This window comes from Sinohyriopsis cumingii, chromosome 3 (genome assembly GCF_028554795.1).
Source record: "Sinohyriopsis cumingii isolate HCF-2022 chromosome 3, ASM2855479v2, whole genome shotgun sequence".
NCBI lineage: Eukaryota > Metazoa > Mollusca > Bivalvia > Unionida > Unionidae > Sinohyriopsis > Sinohyriopsis cumingii.
Genome location: NC_142963.1, coordinates 131,103,311 through 131,125,072, shown reverse-complemented (window position 1 = coordinate 131,125,072; position 21,762 = coordinate 131,103,311). Strand labels below are relative to the sequence as shown.

At 36.2% G+C, this 21,762-nt stretch overlaps 1 protein-coding gene across 1 annotated transcript; it reads left to right on the top strand.

Annotated features, from left to right (window-relative positions):
* Positions 1–729: 729 nt before the first annotated feature.
* On the top strand, positions 730–18,462 carry LOC149803855 (uncharacterized). Its single transcript, XM_089953672.1, has 2 exons — positions 730–918; positions 14,767–18,462. Exon 2 carries the CDS (start codon positions 14,806–14,808, stop codon positions 17,983–17,985), a length of 3,180 nt encoding a protein of 1,059 aa, XP_089809798.1. The 5' UTR covers positions 730–918; positions 14,767–14,805; the 3' UTR covers positions 17,986–18,462.
* Positions 18,463–21,762: the final 3,300 nt, after the last annotated feature.

Sequence of the window (21,762 nt, the reverse complement as noted above, 5' to 3'; positions counted from 1 at the left end):
TCTCTCTCTCTCTCTCTCTATATATATATATATATATATATATATATATATATATATATATATATATATATATATATATATATACATACATACATACATACATACATACACTCAGTATATATAATACTGACGGTGATGATTCAGTAGGTGACAAAAGTGACTAAACTTTGAAAACATTTTGTAGTTTTCATTTCAATAGTTTCGAGCCCTTGCACTGTAAGGTTTGATTTCTTTACAATTTTCTTATACTTGATTACATTTGGTTCCAAATTATGAACAATGCTGTGTGCCCTCTTTTCAGTGGGACAATTTAGTTTACCCCCAAACCTCTTTCTTGTTTGTCAAGTGCTTTTATCTTGTATCCTTTCGCATATAAGTACATCACATAGAATTAGTTCAGCAACAAAGAGACATTGTTGAAAAAACAACAACAAAAACCGCCTCTCTCTACCCCCTATAAATGGATAATTCAATGTTGATTCAACCGAAACGAAGTATATACTGCTGCATAAACAATTACCTTTTGCCTTTGTATTATCTCCCTATTATCAGTAATTACACAGTATTTGGAGTCAAGGGGACAAATATATCACCATTGTTTGAATGACGAGGTTTTTGAGTTTGTCGTCTATTCGCCAAGCGTAAAAATGACACTGAGTGATTTTTAACCTATTAGTCACGGCCGAGGAGTTACCTGACTGGTGTGCGCAGCAGACGTGGGCACAACATAACAGTGTAACGCTCTACTTCAAGTCTTCTCAGTTTGAGTGCACAACGTTCCGGACTAGATGAGTGTACCTGAGCATTCTTTTCACTATTTTATGGATGTTTTTTCATTGAAACTGTCACTGGATATATCATTCTAAAACAGTCGGAATTAAAATACATTTAACAGATGTCCGGATTATTTGATCAAAGGTAAGTGGAGTAAAGAAAAATATCATCAAACAACAACGGATTTTAGGTATGCTATTTTAATGGGTCATCGGGTACTATTATACCTTACGACTATACGATTGTCTTCCAGTGTGTAAGGTTTGTAGATACATACATTAGTTTGGATAGTATTTTTCTCAAACATACATCGTGTTTCACGGTGTACTAACATAATTTATCTTGTATCGTCTGTCTGTTTCATGTCCCAAATTTATATATGTGTCGTATGTCCGTTTCATATCTAAAAACCCAAATTTAGAGTGCATCGTCTGTTACCAAAAATTTATGTAGTATCGTCTGTCTGCTTCATACCCAAAATTTATATTGTATCATCTGTTTTATACACAGAATTTATCTTGTATCATCTGTCTCATATCTAGAATTATTTGTATATACAATTACGTTAGTATTTGCAACGTTTCGCTCCTTTTCGTTTACATACATACATACATACATACATACATACATACATACATACATACATACATACATACATATATACATACATACATACATACATACATACATACATACATGACAATTTCTGTACTAAATCATTTCAAATACTTATAAGATCTATGTGGCATGCGTTTGTTTGATTTTGTCATTTGTTTAACCTTTTATTTTATTTGTCTTTTGTTGTTGTTTTTTCCATCTGGAACGTACAGAAACTTTTTCATAAGTATATAATAACCTCAAATTGCATAGTACTCATAATATTCATTATGAAACTTCTATCAGCTAGAAATGTGTAATCAGCAAAACATCATCTATATGCACGTGATTCTTAGACGTATTTTCCGTCGGGTTGAATTAATAGATGCTGATAAATAGTGCATCATTACCATATTAAGTCAGGCTGTTTGTGTTATTGTTTTCGGTTCTTTTATATTTTTGGTCGTAATTAAGGAGCATTGTTTACATTTGTTTTTAAATCAATACAATAGATGTCATTTCTTTGCCAAGTTTGAAGCAATGTACCGTATGTACTCTCAGATAAATCCATTCAAAATATACACAATATATGCATTGAGACGCCGCCAGATATGTGTTTATTATGTTTGTTAAGAGTATGTGTAGAACGGAAAACCCAGGCGCTGATTTGCCCATGCATTATACGACGGCCGATCATGGTCGTTGTTGTGGGGTTTAACGCAATTTTTCAGCACACGATAGGCTATACATGGCGACCAGTATTAATGCTGGAGGAAGAATCCGGGAAAACCTCGGAAAGAACAACCGACCCACGAGAAGCTACTGGCAAGCTTTCGCACATACTCACATTGGCTGAATCGGAGACTCGAACCTGGTCAATGCAGTCTACAGCTGTGGCAGAATTGTACGCGATTATACATGTAAGATCTCGCGTCCTTGATCTTTGTTACTCAGCTCAGTTCAAATAAGCAATTGTGTAAAGTTCAGCATGCTTGAAATACTGTACTGAACTTGTCTTGTAGCCGTAGATCTTGACTGTACTGAACTTGTCTTGTAGCCATAAAGCTTGACTGTACTGAACTTGTCTTGTAGCCATAAAGCTTGTCTGTACTGAACTTGTCCTGTAACCGTAGATCTTGGCGAATCAAGCGATTTTTCTTAAATTTTATCAAACGAAATATTTTACCAGAGCAATTGTAATGATACCTAGTTACGTTTTCCATGGTTAACTAGACAGTCCCTCATCGGTTCACAAAATCCAAACTGCTAGCCATTGAATTCAGTTATGTATACATGATGACAAAAGATCTAACATTCGCACAATGGTTTAGTATTTTAAAATCAAGTTGGGAATTTGACATGGTAGGTTGGACTTGCTATTCATGTTAGAGGGTTTTGTTCAGTTTGTATCAGCACTGCACATTGTAATTGCTAATAATTATATTAATTATTTAGTGATCAGTTGCTTACCCGGGTCTAATTAGTTAAGCTTAAATGAAAGTGTAAAGCTCCAAATCCCATGATTAAACCTCGTTCCTTAGTTACGGATTTGTAGACTGTGTTCACTTTGCTCCTGTACAGTGATTGCTAACCGCGATAATGAAGACTCGGGCTGATTGAAAAAATACTTTCATTTGATTGAATCTGATATTGGCTTTGTTGCTAAACACTGCTGTTTTTACATACCATCCTTATGTTTCTATTTCACTTTCTTTCGATTATTGCCGTTTGCTTAATTAAGAACGTTACAAGTAGAAAGTAGACGTGTTTGTTACCTTTGTATATGTAGTAAAATACTTACTAGTGATGCATTTTTTGTTATGCATTATTGCATTTGTTTTTGGTTATGAATTATTGACGGTAAAGGTAATAGTGACGTTTTTATTGTGTAAAGTTTGTAAAGTAACAGTCTTTTGCCTATTGGTGAAGTATGTAGTATGCAAAGAGGATGTACATACATGTGTATCTAAGTGAGTGAGAGAGAGAGAGTTATACTTTTTTGCCCTAGGGGATTTCGTCAATAACGTAAGGAAGCCATCTGTCACCGTAGTCTCGAAGAAGTGTACATATGATGATAAATCAATCAGTGCGAGGGTGGCAGCTCTATTACTGCTGTAGTATTTGTTATTTATTGGTTAGTCCGATGGGTGACAGATTAATATATCATCAGTCCCTGTGAATGTTAAATGGTCACACCTTTTGTTTAACGGGAGCTGTCAAGTGTCAGAAGCACCTACCAAGATGACGATCCCTTCAAAACAACAAAACTTGGATTAAAATCCACAAAATGGGGTCCGTGCCTAGCTTCCCATACCAACTTTAGAAATTTCTCACTGTTCAAGCAATGTGCAAATCAAACTATTTTACAGTCATTTCATTGTCGATGTCTGTTTAATGCACAAAAAACAGTAACAAAACAAATACCCCCCCCCCCCAATAAAAAGACCGTATGTCATGAACGGGTAGAGTGGAAATGCGGAATACGCTCAGTTGAGCAGCTTCCAGCTCGAGATTAGGTAGGGTATGAACGCAGTCTAGCTCAAGGAAGAAATTTTGACAGAGTCTCTGTTTTGGACAAATGTCAACATACCACCGTGGAGCGAGGTTCTGCTGGTGTGTAAGAAGTAAAATTCTTTCAAAAATATTCACCAGGCAGTGCTGGCATTTTGTTTCTAGCATAAATGTACTTTATAACGTTGAATACACAGGCGCTCTGTTACGACAGTGACTGATACTAAACAGGGTGTTCTAAATGATTTAATGTAATTCATCAATAGAAAACATATTAATCTTGGGGTCAGTGTGCAAAGGTCAGTAGAAATAATTGTATTAATTAGTACTGACCGGCCAGATGATTCATATTTTCGACAAATAGGACCTTCCACCATAGAGACTGCCTTAATTCCTAACCCGACATACCAGATTAATATAAAAGAGAGAAAAACGTTTTGGTCTAGCACTCGACTGGTTCTAGCCCTTTTTGTAATGTTTCGGTGTTACTTTTCCAGTTGTTAGGTTCGAGCTTGTGCTCAAACATGTTGATTTTTGGACGGGCGAATTATAGGGTGATAAGTAGAAATGACATCAAACTACTCTTGCAGGCTGTTGCTAACGTATAACTCTCAAGGGTGAGTGTGTATCCCTTTTGCTGGAATCTTTTCGTATTGTTAGCACAACTCATTCTGCATGGGCTTAGCGGTTAACGTGCTGGACTCGAGACAAAACAGTTTTGTATAATACTGAGACATCTTTCATGTGTCAATGTGCGCTGAACACCAACCATTCAACCAAACAGCTCAGGATGTATAATTGTAAAGTAGCCCCGATGCGCACTCCTGGTTGTTATAAGTGACAACTACTAGTAGCGTCCTTTTTGACCTGGGGTGTGTCATGTGATAATGTTGAAACCGAGAATGCCGAAGTCTTTTTCAAAGAGTTGTGTTTATATAAAAGAAATCAGACACTGAATTTTAAGGTAGTTATGCCTTTGTTGTCGTTGTTTATGTTTGAAATTCCTATTTTGGGATGTCTAAACTACACAGGCTCAGTCAATGTGGGTATGTGAAAAAATTTTCCAGTAGCTTCCTATGGGTCGGTGTTTGTCCCGGGTTCTTCCTCCACCAGTTAGTTATACTGGTCACCTAGTATAGGCTATCATGGTTGAAAATTGCGTTAAAACCCAAACAACAACGTAGCACTACATATACATACACACCCACACCTATCTATACTAGTATTCGAGATAGGAGTATCAGTCTTAAAGGCTTTTCATACGAATGTATCCTTCATAACTATTATGTAAAAGAAGACATGAGAGCAGTACACATGAATATGCCCATACTATTTTAATTATTAAGTCAATCTGGTAACGGTTGTTGACTTGGTCGTTGTGTACAAAACCTACCGCGACCACATTTTGGCTGCAGTTCCTTCAGCCATTGTTTGTATTTGACAGATTGTATTCTGAACAGGTACGGGCCAGAGGAACCAATGTTGGCACAGCTGACTAACGGTTAAGCTACATTTTGAGAAGCATGAACCCGATTAAAACGCCGACAATACACACATGGAAACTGCCAAATAAACTATTGGGGGAGGGATGCTAATTTAAGAGTAGGACGGCCACGATTATGACAAAAACACTTGAAGCAGGGTTAGATTAAGATTTGCAGGCAGCAAAGGGGCAACGTGATGTCAGATTTCTTTCAGTTTAGTATCATTCACCATTTAGCAGTGAATGTGTGAAATAATAACTTGTCATAACAAATTATACACCTTTTTGTCCACTGACTTTAATGGAGTGTATAGCAAAATGGAGTTTGTATGCGGTGAAACTGAAATTACACTGACACTAATGAATAATTCATTTAGTGGAAAGAAGTGGATTTTGAATAACACTTGGAGAAATTGAACACGAACTCTTTTTCTGCACATACTGTTTATTAATAAAATGGATTATAGTCATTCCCGAACGACCTCGAAAGTAGTTCCTAAAAGAGGTACGAAGGCCCGTATTGGCCATAAGCTGCATTTTATGATGAAGACAATAACACGATTCTCCGTGTACTTTGGTAATAATACTAATACTAATAATGACATAATTTTTGTCAAAAACATTATGATGTTCCCCAAAATCAAGAATCTGGAATATTCATATTCTCTGCTCACGTCTTTCTGTACACGCTGAACTATTTATTGTACTACAATTGGTAATCAAATTTCTATACTTCATTAGGTAATAAATTTGAGCTTAAACCACTTTCTTGATATCCTAATAATGTATTCAATGCAAAATGTACGAAATCTAAGACGTTGATCATACATTTTCCATCTGTGTATCTAAAACAGCCACATTAAACTCTCATTATACCCTGGTTTCTAAATGTCTCTGTAAATGACTACAATGTACCACGATTTAATCTAATTTATCCAGTCCAGTGTTCAAATGTCAAACAAAAAGAAACATAAAGAACTAGTTGTCACAAATACATAAAATGTCACTAAATCACAACTAACATGTACATACATAATTGTACCTATTCGAAACACCGTACCATCCAATGCACATGAATATATATATGAATAGACATCATATTCACCATCCATACACATGTTGCGCTATGTTTTGTGATGTGATTTGGATTTTTAACGTAACTTTAACAATTTTTCAGTCATATCGATACGATGTCTGCAATGTGGTAGTTTCTAGTGATGTCTAGCAGTGGGGCATCATGCCGCAGACATGTAGCATGATGTCCCACCCAGTCACATTATCCTGACACCAGGCCGACCAGTCCTAACACTAACCTCTTAATGCTGAGCGCCAAGCGAGGCAGCTGTTAGTGCCATTTATGTAAGTCTTTGGTATGACTCGGCCGGGGATTGAACCCACGACCTCCCGCATCCGAGGCGGACGCTCTAACCACTAGGCCACCGGAGCGGTTCATGTTGCGCTATACTTCGTTTAACAACGATCGTGACATCCACCAGAACTGTACGAAATGCCATCTTGTATGCAACTGCTTGTATATCTTACTGATCAGTTTGTAACTTTGTTTAAAGTTACCTTTCTGGTAATAGAATTCACACTCTTGTTTTGCGGTAAGTGCATTCACACACACAAGCGGAAACGCATACCTTAACTAGAATAGTTCTCATACTTGCAATCAAATTCAATATACATCCTATTTATGCATGAATAAAAGGTTTATTTAAGATAAGTAGTTACCGGCATTATCTTTAGACGAGTATTAAGAACGAAAGACTGATAATACACGAAGATATAAACTTTGCTGGATTAATACTTACAGAAGTACATCCCATGAAAGATGTGGTGAACAAAAGTAAAATGTAAACAAGCATACAAGTCATTTTACAGTATGTATTTCGGGAACGTTTTGCTTTTGCAGTTCTCTTTGCTATTGACAGTACCGACCATAACTTTACTTTCAATATGGAAAGTTTGACAATCATCGGGTTATATGTATGCGTTAAATATGACTTCAGTCAAGGGACCGGGTAAGCTAATGTTATCGAACTTTAAACTCAGTTCGTACTATACGTGATATTTGACTGTACCACATCCACCCGATAAACCAGTTCGTGTAACCAGTAACCCTTAAGGACTGGTGTCAGTGTGTATTGCCGATTTATATGGTTTCCTCTGTCTTAAGTACACTCCTCCTCCCTCAAGCACAGATGACAGGGGTCAAAATCTTCAATATATTATTTATTTCTCGGGGGTGGGGGTGGTATTGGCACTGAACTATATATGTATACTGTATTTTCATCTGTACAGCCTGCTGCCAACTAGAAGCAGTGTAGCCTTAGATCTGTCGTTAAACAACGGATTGTTATAATTTAGATATGTCGTTAAATAACACATTGTTCTATTCTTGATCTGTCGTTAAATAATGCATTGTTCTATTTTAGATCTGTCGTGAAACAACGCATTGTTCTATTTTAGATCTGTCGTTAAATAACGCATTGTTTTATTGTCTGAATCAAGCTATACAGTCCCTGATCTGTCAGCTAATTATGCGACATTATATGTGGTTGGCTGGTTGTTATGGATTTGACGCCATTTTCAGCACACGATATACAAGGCGGCCAGTATCATTGTTGGAGTTAGAACACGGGGAATGCCCCCGGGAAGAACTACCGACCCACAAGAAGATACCGGCAAGCTTTCTCAAATACACACGTTGATCGAGTCTGAGACTCAGATCCCACGCTGTATGAGGTAAGCTGTTGGTGATCTGTAAAGACGAACCCGTAGACCACGGTGATAGTTGTTGTTTTCTTTCAATGTGCGTTGTATTTATGTACATGCAGTTACATATTTAAGGAAAAATAAATGCACTTATGTGATGTAATATGGGCGTTAATTTGATTTACGTCGTGTTTTTACACATTTCATATTACAAATGGTCTCAGCTAAATTAGGTGTCAAAATATTACTCTGGTCTTAGGATAATTAGGTGTCAAAATATTACAAGGAGAGAGTCAATAACAATGAACGTGAGCGTCAGTGGTCCACTCAAACACGTCTATTCATCAGTGAAAACAGTTCAAGATGTGATATTTAGTAGGTATTTTGACTTAGTTTGAATCTTCTGTCAAATGAGAACTTCAGAGAGAGAGAGAGAGAGAGAGAGAGAGCAAATAGTCGGATGTCGTTGAAGCATTATGTATAGTTATGATGGCCGCAGGCAGCGTTACCCATAGGTCATAACAAGAATTGTTTTGATGAAGTAAGACTCTAGTCTGACTTGTTACGCCTTTCGTGAAGTTTGCAAAATACTAAATGTTTTCTCTTGTAAAAATAAGTGTACCACACACACACACACACACATACATACTTTTGAAAGACTTTTTCTTTGCTTTCTAAAGTAAACATTTAGCAATTTTATGTATGTTGAGAAACATTTCGGAGATTCATTAATTTTTGACAGAAAATGTATCCCCAGGAAAGAAAATTATTTTATATTTGATAAAAAGGTAACTGAAATCTGTTGCCATTTTGTGTTCAGAGGTAAAAATCTTCTGATCCATATTAGCTGAGTAGAACGCACAACTTTATTTACATAAATCATTTTAGGCAACCTTGATAATTATAATTAATAATTACTTTTGTAACATTTGCCTCTTGCTCGACTCCATACATATTTATAATGTAAGAATATATTTACATTAAGAGGTGAACGTATTAAAAGATTAGAAAGATTTAATAATGGTAAACATTTGTTGATGCTACTTTTATGAAAATGATATGAGTGACCATTTTGAGGAATGCAGGTATCATTAGGTTATCATGGTGTGAGCAAACCGAATTGTTTGTCTCCTTGGGACCGATACTACGTGTACGTCTTTATGCAGGTCATTTTCGGCTCCGCAACACCATTATGCACAACATAAATGAGTAAGTTTTAATAATGATAAACTTTTATTGACGTTACTGTGATGGAAACGGGGAGAGCGATCTTTTGAGGATTGCAGAAATCAATTTTTATTTGTTTTCCAAGTTTGTTGTCTTAGTCTAATTTCACCAAAATGTTTAGCTCTTTGGATCACTGTTATGCCTAACTAATTATATATTTTGCTACAAATTCTTACTGTTTTAAAAAAAATTATTTAAACTAAAGCATGAATTTTACATAAATGGTGCTGATATGCAATCATATAATGCTGAATATAATGAAAATAAAGATTATCACAACAAATGCATAGAATTTGAAGATATTTTGACAAAACGCATACTAATACTACCCCATATTTCTTTGCCACAGCGCTTGCAATTGGCTATTTAAGTAGATAATAGCAGGTGAGCGGTTTCAGGCCGCCTCTGGACTTTTTAATAACCGTGTTCATTCTCTCTCTCTCTCTCTCTCTCTCTCTGTGTGCAGCAGTCACATTCACAAAGATGAGAGAGAAAGATTAGTATTATATTTTAAGTCAGGCTTTCATTTCACCACGCTGAGGAGTGAAGGTGATTTCTATTTTGTTCTACGGTTAATTAAGCGTATGCAGGTGGTGAAAGATAAGATCTAGTTTTGACTTATTTGTATAGAACTTGACAGCTCCCCTAGCTCACACACGTTTAGTGAGAAAGAAAGAACAAAACACTAATGTATCTTTTTGATCACCCACTTATGTTCCAGGTATTACTGAAAAACTTGTATGTAAACCTGTTATTCTGGGCACAAGATCATCCAAAGTTTGTAACTTCATGTCAAGCATAGCAAATAGTGTATGCCGTTAGAGACTATTTGACGTTTTTTTTTATTATAAAGGCCCAATTTAAATTGTGGAAATTTTGTTCATCAGTTTAAAGTTTGAGAAATAAATTTCCAAATGCAAAGTTAACTTGTTTTAAGCCAGGTAAATAAATAGTGCTCTGAAAAGGTGAGATTTTGTGTTACTAGTATATTATAATATTATAGATTCCGAAAATGCTTAAATTTATACATGTGTACTATACATGTACTATATATGTGCTATACATGTTCTATACATGTGCTATACATGTTCTATACATGTGATAAAGCGCTCACCGTTACGGATCATGGCCGTCTCACCTCTGTCTGCGTGGGTTCGAGTCTCGGGCTCGGCCAGTGTGGATACGTGAGAAAGCTTGCCAGAAGCTTCTCGTGTGTCGGTGGTTCTTTACGGTGTTTTCCCGGGTTCTTCCTCCACCATTGATACTGGCCACCATGTATAGCCTATCTTGTGCTGAAAAAAGGCGTTAAACCCTACAACAACAACTATACATGTACTACACACAAGAATTGTTATGCATACCATATATACCCAAAGAAAACGAAAATATTGTACAAAACTGCATATGGTCAGGATAGGTACTAATTACGGTCATGTATATGTGTTTGTCATCAACAATTATATATCAACGGTTTTCTTTTGTTTCTTTTTATTAATGAAAAGAAATACCATTTTGTTGTCCCTGCACACATATATGTCTCACACAGATTTGTCATGTGCTGAAAAGACATTGCACTATTTGATAAACGAAAATGTAATGAATAGCACCTTAGTCGCGCTTTGCACAGGGTTGGATATTTTTTATATCCCCAATAATACACATGCAGAAAGAGTATCTGCGCAGAGCGAGAGTAGGCGAGTTCTTGCATATGCTTTAATATTCGTTAACAGCATCTAAGACAAACTCAAGACTGAATTATATTATACTACTAAAAATGACCCGTTTTTCACACTATGAATGAAACCAGACTATCCTGCTTTGGAATGATATTACATACACGCCCTCAGGCAGGTAATTTCCGGTTTGGGCAAACTATTATGCACAATAACATCAGCATTTGAAAAGAAGAATTGCCGAGTTTTCTTTACCACAGAAGCGAGCAGTCTCAAAGGTGCTCAAACAAACAGTAGAATACTTCACACAAACAGTAGAACCTGGTATGTGTCGCAATAGCGGACAAATGCTAATACAATTATTTCTGTGCGAAATTTCTGTCATATGTCGAGAATTTCGATTTCACTTGGTGAGTCAAATTGTTGGTGTTGAAAGTTCATTTTATATGTATGGTTGCCAATTTATCTGTTAAATTACATACACTAGTTAGTGGTAGGTTCCATCTTGTATACTGAGGTCTAAATTTTATCTGTTGAATTACAGTGGTGGTGGTGGTGGTGGTGGGGGGGGGTCGAAATAGAAAATTCCAGTTTCATACGTTCAATCAAATTATCAAATTGTTTGCTTTAGAAGTCCATTTCATATGTCTAGTTTTGAAATGCTGTCTGTTGAATTACACAAAGGTGTTTGAAAATTATATTTCCTATGTCGAGTTTTTAGACTTTAGCTTTTCGATTAAACACAGTAGTGGTAGAAATTTCAATGTTTTGTGACGAAAATTCAAACTTCACATGCTCACTCAAATTGTCTGTGTTGAAAAATCCCTTTCATATATCTATCTAGAACTACACGGCAGTGGTATAAAGCTACATTTCCTATGTCGTGAAATACCAACAAATGTGGAATACATTGTTTTATTTTTCCTCCTATATTTACTCCTGTACCATGTTTTTTCTGTATGATTTTGATTACATTACATGTATTTTATAATACTGTATAACTTAAATTGTAAAAGCTCGACATAGGAAATGACATTTTCCATCACCGTTGTTAATTCAACACATGTAATGTAAAAACGGTGCATATGAAATGAACTTCAGAATGCAAATAACTTGATCCAAGATGTGAAACTGGAAGGATTATATTGTATTGCGAATGGAATTATATTTTTGTCTATTGTACATTTTGCTGTATTTAAAGCCTCATGTTGAGTAAGATTGCGGACTTTGCTCAGCACAGAATCAATTATACGCGTAGGATAATTTAAAAAAAATAAATTCTTGCTTATAGAAGACCCAAGAATTTGCAACATATAAAATTTTAAAACTGAAAATATGAACTGCAGTTTTCAACAACAACAATCTGATTCAGCATGTGAAATTGGATTTCTAGACATGCAATAGTGAAATTTCAACTGTAACTGTCCGCTATGTCACCATGAGCATAATCAGGTTCAAGATGAATATTCCAAGCTATCCAACCATGGCTGAATAATCAGCGCTTTGTGTACAGGACTACCACACGAACACTGGTCTTAATGATGATTGCCGTTCTACACTAAGATATATAGTAAAACTGTCAGAAGGATACAGCATTGTTCTATTTATTTATGTTTTTCCAAGATGTATGTTTACCTTCATAACCTTCTCCATTAACTCCTTTGCCGTGAAATAATTAGTGACAAGCTGTTTTCTGCACGAGCAGAAAATGTGTCACCATATCTTAATGTATCTGAAATAAATATATACATCGACCTCATGATCGTCAATATTCTTTCCAGGATTTCAGGACCGTTGCTTTTTACAGTGACTTGAATAATTATATCTGCCAGTCATACTTGGCTATTAAGGACAAGAACGAATGCATGGCAGTGAGTTCTGTTTCGTGTTGATGGAAGTATGCGATTTGGGAAAATCAGAAATGTATGAAGGTCTTATTATTGTAAACCTACATGCATCAAAAACCGTTTTATTTATTTTTAAACTAGAATTTCGGACATTACTTGTTGAGAATCCAAAATGATTTATTTCTCCGGGGAAACATAAAATTAAAGACAGCACATTTGCTACCGTTTTTAAATTTCGTCACAAACAAGCGCTATAATTTAAAAACGTCAGGCAGTTTAAATTACGTAAGTTTTATTGTATTTTTACTAATTACTAGTTTTCCTAATTGTTTTTAGACAGTTTCATTTCATCTTACACGATGGGGTATAAACTATGCTTTGCATAGCTCATTAAAAGTCTATATAGAGTGAAAAATGTACTGTATGTCTTTACACATCGGAAAGTCTCTATACAGAGTGAAAAATATACTTTATGACTTTAAACATATCAATAATTTTATGCAAAAATATCATAATTTCAAGATTTCAATTTGAACGAGTCAATACAATATTTTGCCAACACATACTCTTGCAAAATGACGATTTTATTGTCACATAGACAAAGAAGTTATGTTGTTACAAAGTTATCGAAATAATTTATGCAGTTATATTTTTCCCTTTTTGTTGTTGTTATTGTACCTAAATTTCATTTAAACTGGAAGTGATTCACAGAAAGAACACAGTGTCCCCGGTGTTCAAAAGTTGAGGCCTCTTTATGTATGGTGGGTTTTGCTGTTTTATTAGTGGCATGTGAAAAGAAACACTATACAGACTCCGATTAGATTTGTTTTCTCATTTTACGGGTCAGTAGATTTTAAGTGACTCTATATGTGCCAGTAAGTGCCAATAATCGGATTAGGTTTCCACTGATATGCATCCCGAAAAGGTTCCATTGTTGCACCTAAGTGACGTTTTTCATTAGATATGAACCAGTCAGCTTCTTTTGTGGATGACGCTACATCTTGCCTCGCCTGACTCAGCTTGAACACTCAAGTTTGAATAATCAAATGTTTTACCTATACGAACCTATAGTATTTAAAAGTAAGACACATGTTAGGAAATATTTTACAAGGACGTTGTGAAAGGATTGTTTTAGGTCTTAGAACAGTTGAACTTTTTGTGACAAGGACGTTGTGAAGGGATATATTTATGTGAGAAGTGCGTTTATAATACAGTAAATAAACACATTATCCACCTGTGCGCAAGATAAAAATCCCCCATTCGCATTAAAGTTTTTATATTGTTTCTCAAACTGTACATGAACTAAATTAAAACAAACATGTACTGTTATTGATAAATATTGTTATTACGATGCTTCGCAAATTAGGTCAATATTGAATATGTTCCGTTGCACTTGTCAAGTTCATTATAAAAACCCTGGTTGAGGACGATACAAGATGGCTGGGTATTTAAACGGAAAGATTTTAGCGTAATGAATGCCGCAGACTAATGTCTTATCGATCAAATGGGAACTGTTTTCTGCTTGTATTTTGCTACTGTCACAAAATATCGAGAAAATTCTTGAGACATTTTCGAGCACACGTTTGCAAACAAAGAAACGAACGATCGAACAAACGACAACTAAAGACATCATCCATTTATGTTAACACAAAATCCATGCATTTATTTATCAATTCATCCATCCTTCCATCCATCCACCAGTCCATTCATTCATACATCTATTTCAGCTATATAACCACCCAACTTCATCGTATTTACTCGCCTATCTGGTCAAACAAAAGAAATGCTTTAAAAAAAAAATTGGTTAGCTTGAAATCAGACCTTTTATTGTTTATGTAATGTGTAATTTACCGGTATCATTGTGGTTTCCCAGCGTTCTGATCGTCACCATTGTAGACTAGTAGGGCTAGAGTTATATACTTATTTTCTATTCCAGCTGGACCTCCGGTCCCAGAGTTTGCAGCTGACGAGACAGATGTGGCTGCTGTATGTGACGTTTGAGGACTTTATCTGCATCAGGCACCCTGACCGCTCAACTGCACTCATTTCTTCCACAGTTGATATAGATACATACTTTTCCGGGTCACTGGCAAACAACTCAACACCACCAGCCAATTCATTCTCTGTATTTTCGTGTCCATGTCTAAAAAAACATAACACGCACAGCTATTGTAAAGGAACTTGCATTTCGAACAGGCCGTCAATCCCGAAGGATCTAATTCAGACAGGACCCAGGCGAATCGGTCATTTGAATTTTCGTGCGGAGTCATCTGCTTTCATGGTAGTGCACAGAAAGAGCGATTCGCATGGAGAAGACTCCCACTCGAGTGATGCATATCAACCCTTAATCAATGCAAATGTAATTAATCGCCTTAACTTTGACTCTGTATTGGAGACAAATGAAAAGCAATCTCAATCAAAACACAATGTAGTGCAAGCTAATATTAGTGATTGTGCTCATCAAAACAATTGCATCCAAAAAGAGGGACCGGTTTGTGAGAAGAAACAGGTAATTGGATCATTGTCCTATTCAGAAGTCGATAGAGATCGAGGTGCTTTTTATGAAAGACGACATCCAGTCTTTATCTTCCGCCATCAGTTGGATCAGAACGATCTATCTGGAACCCATAATAACAACAAAGATCAGAGACAGAATACACAGAGGCGAGGCGACATTGTATTTAGAACTCAAGCAGTTAAATTCCTTCAAATGCACAACCCGGATTTACAAGGAAGATACCAGTCGAACGATGTCAGGAACGGTCTAAATAAATTAGCACTTTGCGGGCCCGCGAAACGTGACCGGGTGAATAGGGCGATGGGGACTGATATCAAACCTGCATGTATACAGAGTGTCAATACTATCAAAGGTAAATCACGTGATTATACATTAGGAGAGAATAACCCACAATCAGAACAACTATGCACGACTAAATTGAATAATGTTATTTGTCAACAGAAGGAATCTGAAACAAGCAGTGTTTGTTCCAAGCAGGACACGGGCGACGCGATACATTTCAATTCTTCGAGACAAGCTCGCTTGAGAGTGTCCGTGTTTGACCATTCACGCATTCCTAGTGAAATTACTAACAGAATTTTTTCAGCCAGAAGACGCGAACAGGGGCTTACTGCAGTCGATGAAGATCATTCTCATGCCATTTCGCAGAACTCATTGAAATCCCCAGATAACGATTTTACTAAAAGAAGAGGATTCTATTTGCCATATGCTGCTATAAAAGCCAGCAAACCTTCAGAGAGTGCTCAAGAAAATTCGCCAGAGGGCAATACCAACTGGGCATCTGTGCAAGACACCCTTAAATCCAGGACTCCCTTTGAGGAGTTACTAGGATTTGTAAAAGATTCAGTGTCAAATGAAACGTCACCTATGACAATTTCAAGCGGGTATGAGAGTGATTATATACAGTCAAAAGAAAATAAAACTGGCCATCTTACATTAAGAAAAGGTGAACAACCTAAACCGTGTCACCGAGATCAGATGCCCATAGACTATTTCTCTCTGTCTGACTCTTATCTGAAGTCGGAAAATCTGAGTCCTGTGAACGCAGTCATGCAAAATGAAAAGCAGGATGACAATGCGCATACTGCTTCTAAAACTGCCACACTATTGAGAGGACCCAAATGTTTCATGTCTTTAGATAAATCAAAAATTAGATCTGGCCGATTGGAAAGAGATTCACGGGAATTTTCATTTACGCAGCGTCACAATTACAAATTAACAAAAGTTACGCGATCCATGTATGAAATAATTCACGATTTACAGACTGAAAAAGGACAGTTGGATTCAAGGAAAAAAAGTAAGAAAGGAAGGTGTGTCCAACATTCAAAAGAGTCTGCCATAACACTAAATAGGAGCAGCGCCAGTCCTTCAGAGGACAATACTCTCCACGATATGCTAAATCCCAGTGCGTTTTCAGTTGGGTCTAATAGACGGCATGGTTATTCATCAGCCAACAAAAGTAATACTGACAACGGTTTGAAACCAGCGGCATCTGCTTTTTGTACGCGTTGTGTACGGCGCACCCTCGAGAGTGAAACGGTGGTGCGTCGACAGCGTCAAAACAAAAATTCTTATGGAGAAAATAATGAAGTAAAACCCTCCACACAGTTCGATAATGGAAGCAATTTTGAGAGGCAATTAAGGACTCTTTTATGTGATAGCCCCGAACTTGTTCTGTCTGATTGTAACCAAAACATTGATGGAGATTCAAATAGTATTCTATCACTGGTACAGGCACCACATGAACAGACGGATTGGAAAATAACTTTTATGAAAGAGAATGAAATGAGTCACAATTTTCAGCAGGGCACTGTAGTAACCGGTATTGTGTTGAGGGGTGCGATGAATAAAGTAAGACATGGTGGCAAGGAGGATGAGCACGTGTATGAAACAATACCTGGAGACGAGTACCTGTACGAGGAAATGAAAAGAATAAGGGAAGCTTCTAGCGCGAACAGAATCAGACGATTTACCACTGTTCCTGATCTACCGGGAACGTTTATCCCCAAAGAACCTCCCGCTCTTCCGGAAAGACGGTATCCGAGAGAGTTACCGAAAGACGGCGAAAATATAATATCGGTACCAGATGAAAATTCCAACTACCCAAAACATCAGAGCTTTGCTATGAGGGAATATCCCCATATATCCCCCGTATCTGCAGGGTCAGGATATGCTTCTGTTTCCATAGAAAGTATCCTTGAGGCTAACTTCTCACCTGAAGGGGATGATGTTTCTGCACAAGACTCTTTTCAGTCACATTCTAAGGGAGACGATTCTGATGGTTACTGTAGTATAGACACCATATCTTTAATGCAGCAAGAAGCTACATATGAGAAGCCATGGGGACATCTTTACCCTTTACTTGAATCTAATTCAGAACCGTCTGCTTTTCAACTCAGGAATCTATGTAGCAATGGTTGGCAAGCAAGGTCATCAACTTTTCAGTGTTCTAGCGAGGGAGACCGTAGTATTTCACTTTTTGCCGAGCCTTCTGATATTGACATACGGCTAAATGGTATGAGGTTGTTAGAAAATGGGAAATCAGACAGTGGTGATAGTGACTCGACATTAGTGCCTTCTAGTTTCGATAGACATGGAGTAAGACGGCCAGTAATAGTACAGGCAACATACGTTTAGGTCCATATTCATTATTGTTCACCATAGACACGTGTGGTTTAGTGTACATGCATGTATTCTTGGATTTGCTCATGTATGACTTTCATCATTGCATTCGTCTCCTTCAAAATACGCTGAGATTTTATAAAAAATATATTCAGGTGCCAGGAAAAAATTTAATCAAAGCTGAATGTCTTGTAACATTCAGGAAATCCATACAGTTGCAGAAATCAAGAATCATTACCATTTTTAATATTGTCAAAAATATCGATACACATTTGTACGTCTTATTGTCAATTTGATGCCAAGTCTGGGCATATGGTATAGAGAAAATTTGGTTGATTATTATTAATTACGGTAGAATGAAACTTTTGTATAGTTATGTCTTCAGTGACATCATACGGGGGGCCCCGAGTGGTCAAGTGGTGTAAAGCGCTTTCCGTTACGGATCACTGCCATCTCACCTCTGTTTGCGTAGGTTCGAGTCTCGGATTCGGCCAATGTTCCGGGGTTTTCCCGGGTTCTTCCTCCACCATTAATACTGGCCGCCATGTATAGCCTATCTTGTGCTGAAAAATGGCGTTAAACCCTACAACAACAACAACAACGACATCATACGTCATTATCTACCACTTCCTTTAAATGTAAGACCGCTTTGTACAAGGCAGTGGAAAAATAGATTAACCTGCCGTCAGTTTGAAGCAAAAAATCGAACCATGTTATTTAATGATTAGCTTGCACAGTTGAACTATACTTAAACTTTTCGATATAGTTTATATTTTAAGTAGAGATCATAAACTATATGGTGATACTAATGAAGGACAAGTTTTCGCCTGATTCCTTGGAAGAACATGATAGAAATACTCGTATGTAAAATATGTTCTGTTATGGTTATGGCGTTTTGAATTACTAGATGAAACTGTTACGTATTGCAACCAGTTCCATAATCTGTCTGAAACCTTGGTGTAAATCCATCTAGTTACATCTTATATATATATATATATATATATATATATATATATATATATATATATATATATATATATATATATATATATGCATGCTTTACTGTAATTTCAATCCCAACAGAGTCTTTATAGACATTTTCCTGTACTTGAATGAGTATTTACTGTGGATCCTCCTAATGTTGTCCCATATTTTGTTGAGATTTCTTTTAAAGATCTAATCTCGATTATTGACGCTTCTTCTCAAGTTAGGTTTTCGTATTGTATAGTTCTTTTGAAAGCATGTTCAGATGAATCGTTTGATAGCAGTCAACCGATTTTCTATAAATGTTAAATTTGTTTTAAATAGATTGGTAAGAATGGGTATACATTAGCAGTCGAAGTGTGTAATTACTCCTCATAAGAAAGAGGATAAATATACACAATTTCAAACGTCAGGCATAAGGCTGGTCAGAATATATACGGGGATTCACGCAGGACATTACACGAAAACGTTCACCAATCATTGCTCAAAATTCTCCGCAGTCTGAATTTCTAGCATACCTTTATCACATAAAGTCCATTTCAAAACAGTTAAATAGATATACGTTTCCAGTTGTCTGAATAAATATACGTTATCAAATTAAAGATGACAGTTGTGAACCATAGCAACATGAAGGCACAGATATTCTGAGAAGATAAATGAATCTCAGTTAGGAACGGGGGATGATAAATGTGGAAAGTCTTGTACAAATTGGAAAGTTTTGCAAGTCATCATGGGTAATTGCCTGCACTGCATTATGGGTAAGACTGATACAGTGTTGTACTTTCAATAGTTCACTACCACTAGCCATAAGTTTTTGCAAAGAAATCTATTAGCAGGTTTACACATGACACATTACAGAAAATTACACATTGATTTGCGAAACAATGGCCTGTAATTTTCCACGTCTGTCATTAAATGCTATAAGAGTATAAATAATACTTAACAGAGAAATTGACAGTACTTAACCTGTTGCAGATTAACTGTAATCTCGTGTAGGATTTTTTAAAATATAAAATCATTATTAATTTGTTGATGTAATTGTTTAGATAATTGCAAGGGTAAAATCTATATAAACCACACTGAGATGGACTAGAGAAACCAAATGTACTCAGTAGTCAAGACGTTGGACTCGTGACCTTAATGGTGTGAGTTCGATTTTCATCATAGGTTCAAGCTAAATCTTCTACCATATTGTGTTCTGTTTGGCACTTTACTCGACTTGCGTAGGCATAATCTAACGCTCAATTTGGCTCTGTTTGGTAATCACCAAAACTCCACATTATTTTATAATCTGAAAATAATAATTATATATATATATATATATATATATATATATATATATATATATATATATATATATATATATATATATATATATATATATATATATATCTGAATATAATTATAATTATCTGAAACTTTTGTTCTTCAACAGTCCTTTAGAATATTTCCTTGAAAGCTGCACATGGGTATGTAATAAACATTAATTATACTTTGATCACCAATGTCTGAGAAATGCTTAAAGTATGAATACATACGTAACATTTATTTTGTATATGTCTGAGAAATGTCAAAAGTACGCATACTTGCTGAAGATTGATTTGTATTATGTCAATCACTGCCGATAGTTCTATAGTTTTACCACAGATACAAACGGCAGCAGTCTACGCTCATGATGGACGAGTATTTGATTCATTGACACAAATTACTTTCTTTTTGCTCGTCTGAATTCCTTTAGTTTTACATTTGAAATTTGTAACTCAGGCACATGTCAATGTTAATATTGTAAATATGCGGATTATTCAGCTGTGATTAAATATATGAATTATTTGGATCTGAAGCCAGTGTTTTCATTATTGAATGAACTTTCGTGGTTGTCACGCACAAAATTTAAGTTCCAATAACTTAATATAAATAATTCTCTCTATCTCTGTCTCTCTAGAAATAGGTGTGGTTGGGATGTTGGCTTAAAATAATGTGTGCACACAGTGTTCTCGTGATTAATTTTTTTTCTTCTTATTTTTGCTCTTTCTTTTTTTATTTTAAAGCGCAATTATTGTTCAAAAGTGTATTCGACATTTTATCTGAAGTACAAAAGTAAGAATTAAGCAGCAAGGATATTTCCCAACCAGAGTACAAGCCACGCTTTGTCCCGTTGGTTTTGAAATCATCAATGCTATTCACAGCATACTTGTGATCAACTTTCCTTCTATTTTCGGTCTCATCATTATTTTATTTTAATGGAACCTTCAGATAACTCACAACAAGTAGGAACGTTTCCAATTAGGTTTAAACACTATCTATATGTATTTTTGGACAGATCAGCTCTCCCACTCTCATGATATGACGTTCGTTATTCTTTCTTCAGGGCATAAGGTAGATAAAATCAGTGGTGCTTTCAGAAGCCACAGCCTGAACAATACAAAAATTCTCCCCTGTTTATTTGGATATCTTTTGTGTTTTTATTAAAAGAACCCGAAGAGAGTGGGTTTATTTTCTTCTAATCTAATGTATACATGACTTCTCGTGCAAATGGCTCCGTTGTTGTTGATGGTGTTGTTGTTGCGGATTTAAAGATATTATTCAGCACACAATAGACTATACGTCGTGGCCAGTATAATTGGTTGAGGAAGAACTCTGGAAAACCATACTCACATTGGCCGAGCCTGAGACTCGAACCCAGGCGGATATGGTGAGATGGCAGTGATCGATAAAGGCGAGCGCGTTAGAGCGCGGCCACTCGCGGCCCGACTGGACTGCTGTTTTATTCGTATATGTTTAACCAAAAATAAACATTAATATTTAGAG

What these genes read in the sequence shown, in the direction of transcription:
- LOC149803855 (XM_089953672.1), top strand. Translation starts at nt 14,806, where the DNA reads ATGTGGCTGCTGTATGTGACGTTTGAGGACTTTATCTGCATCAGGCAC.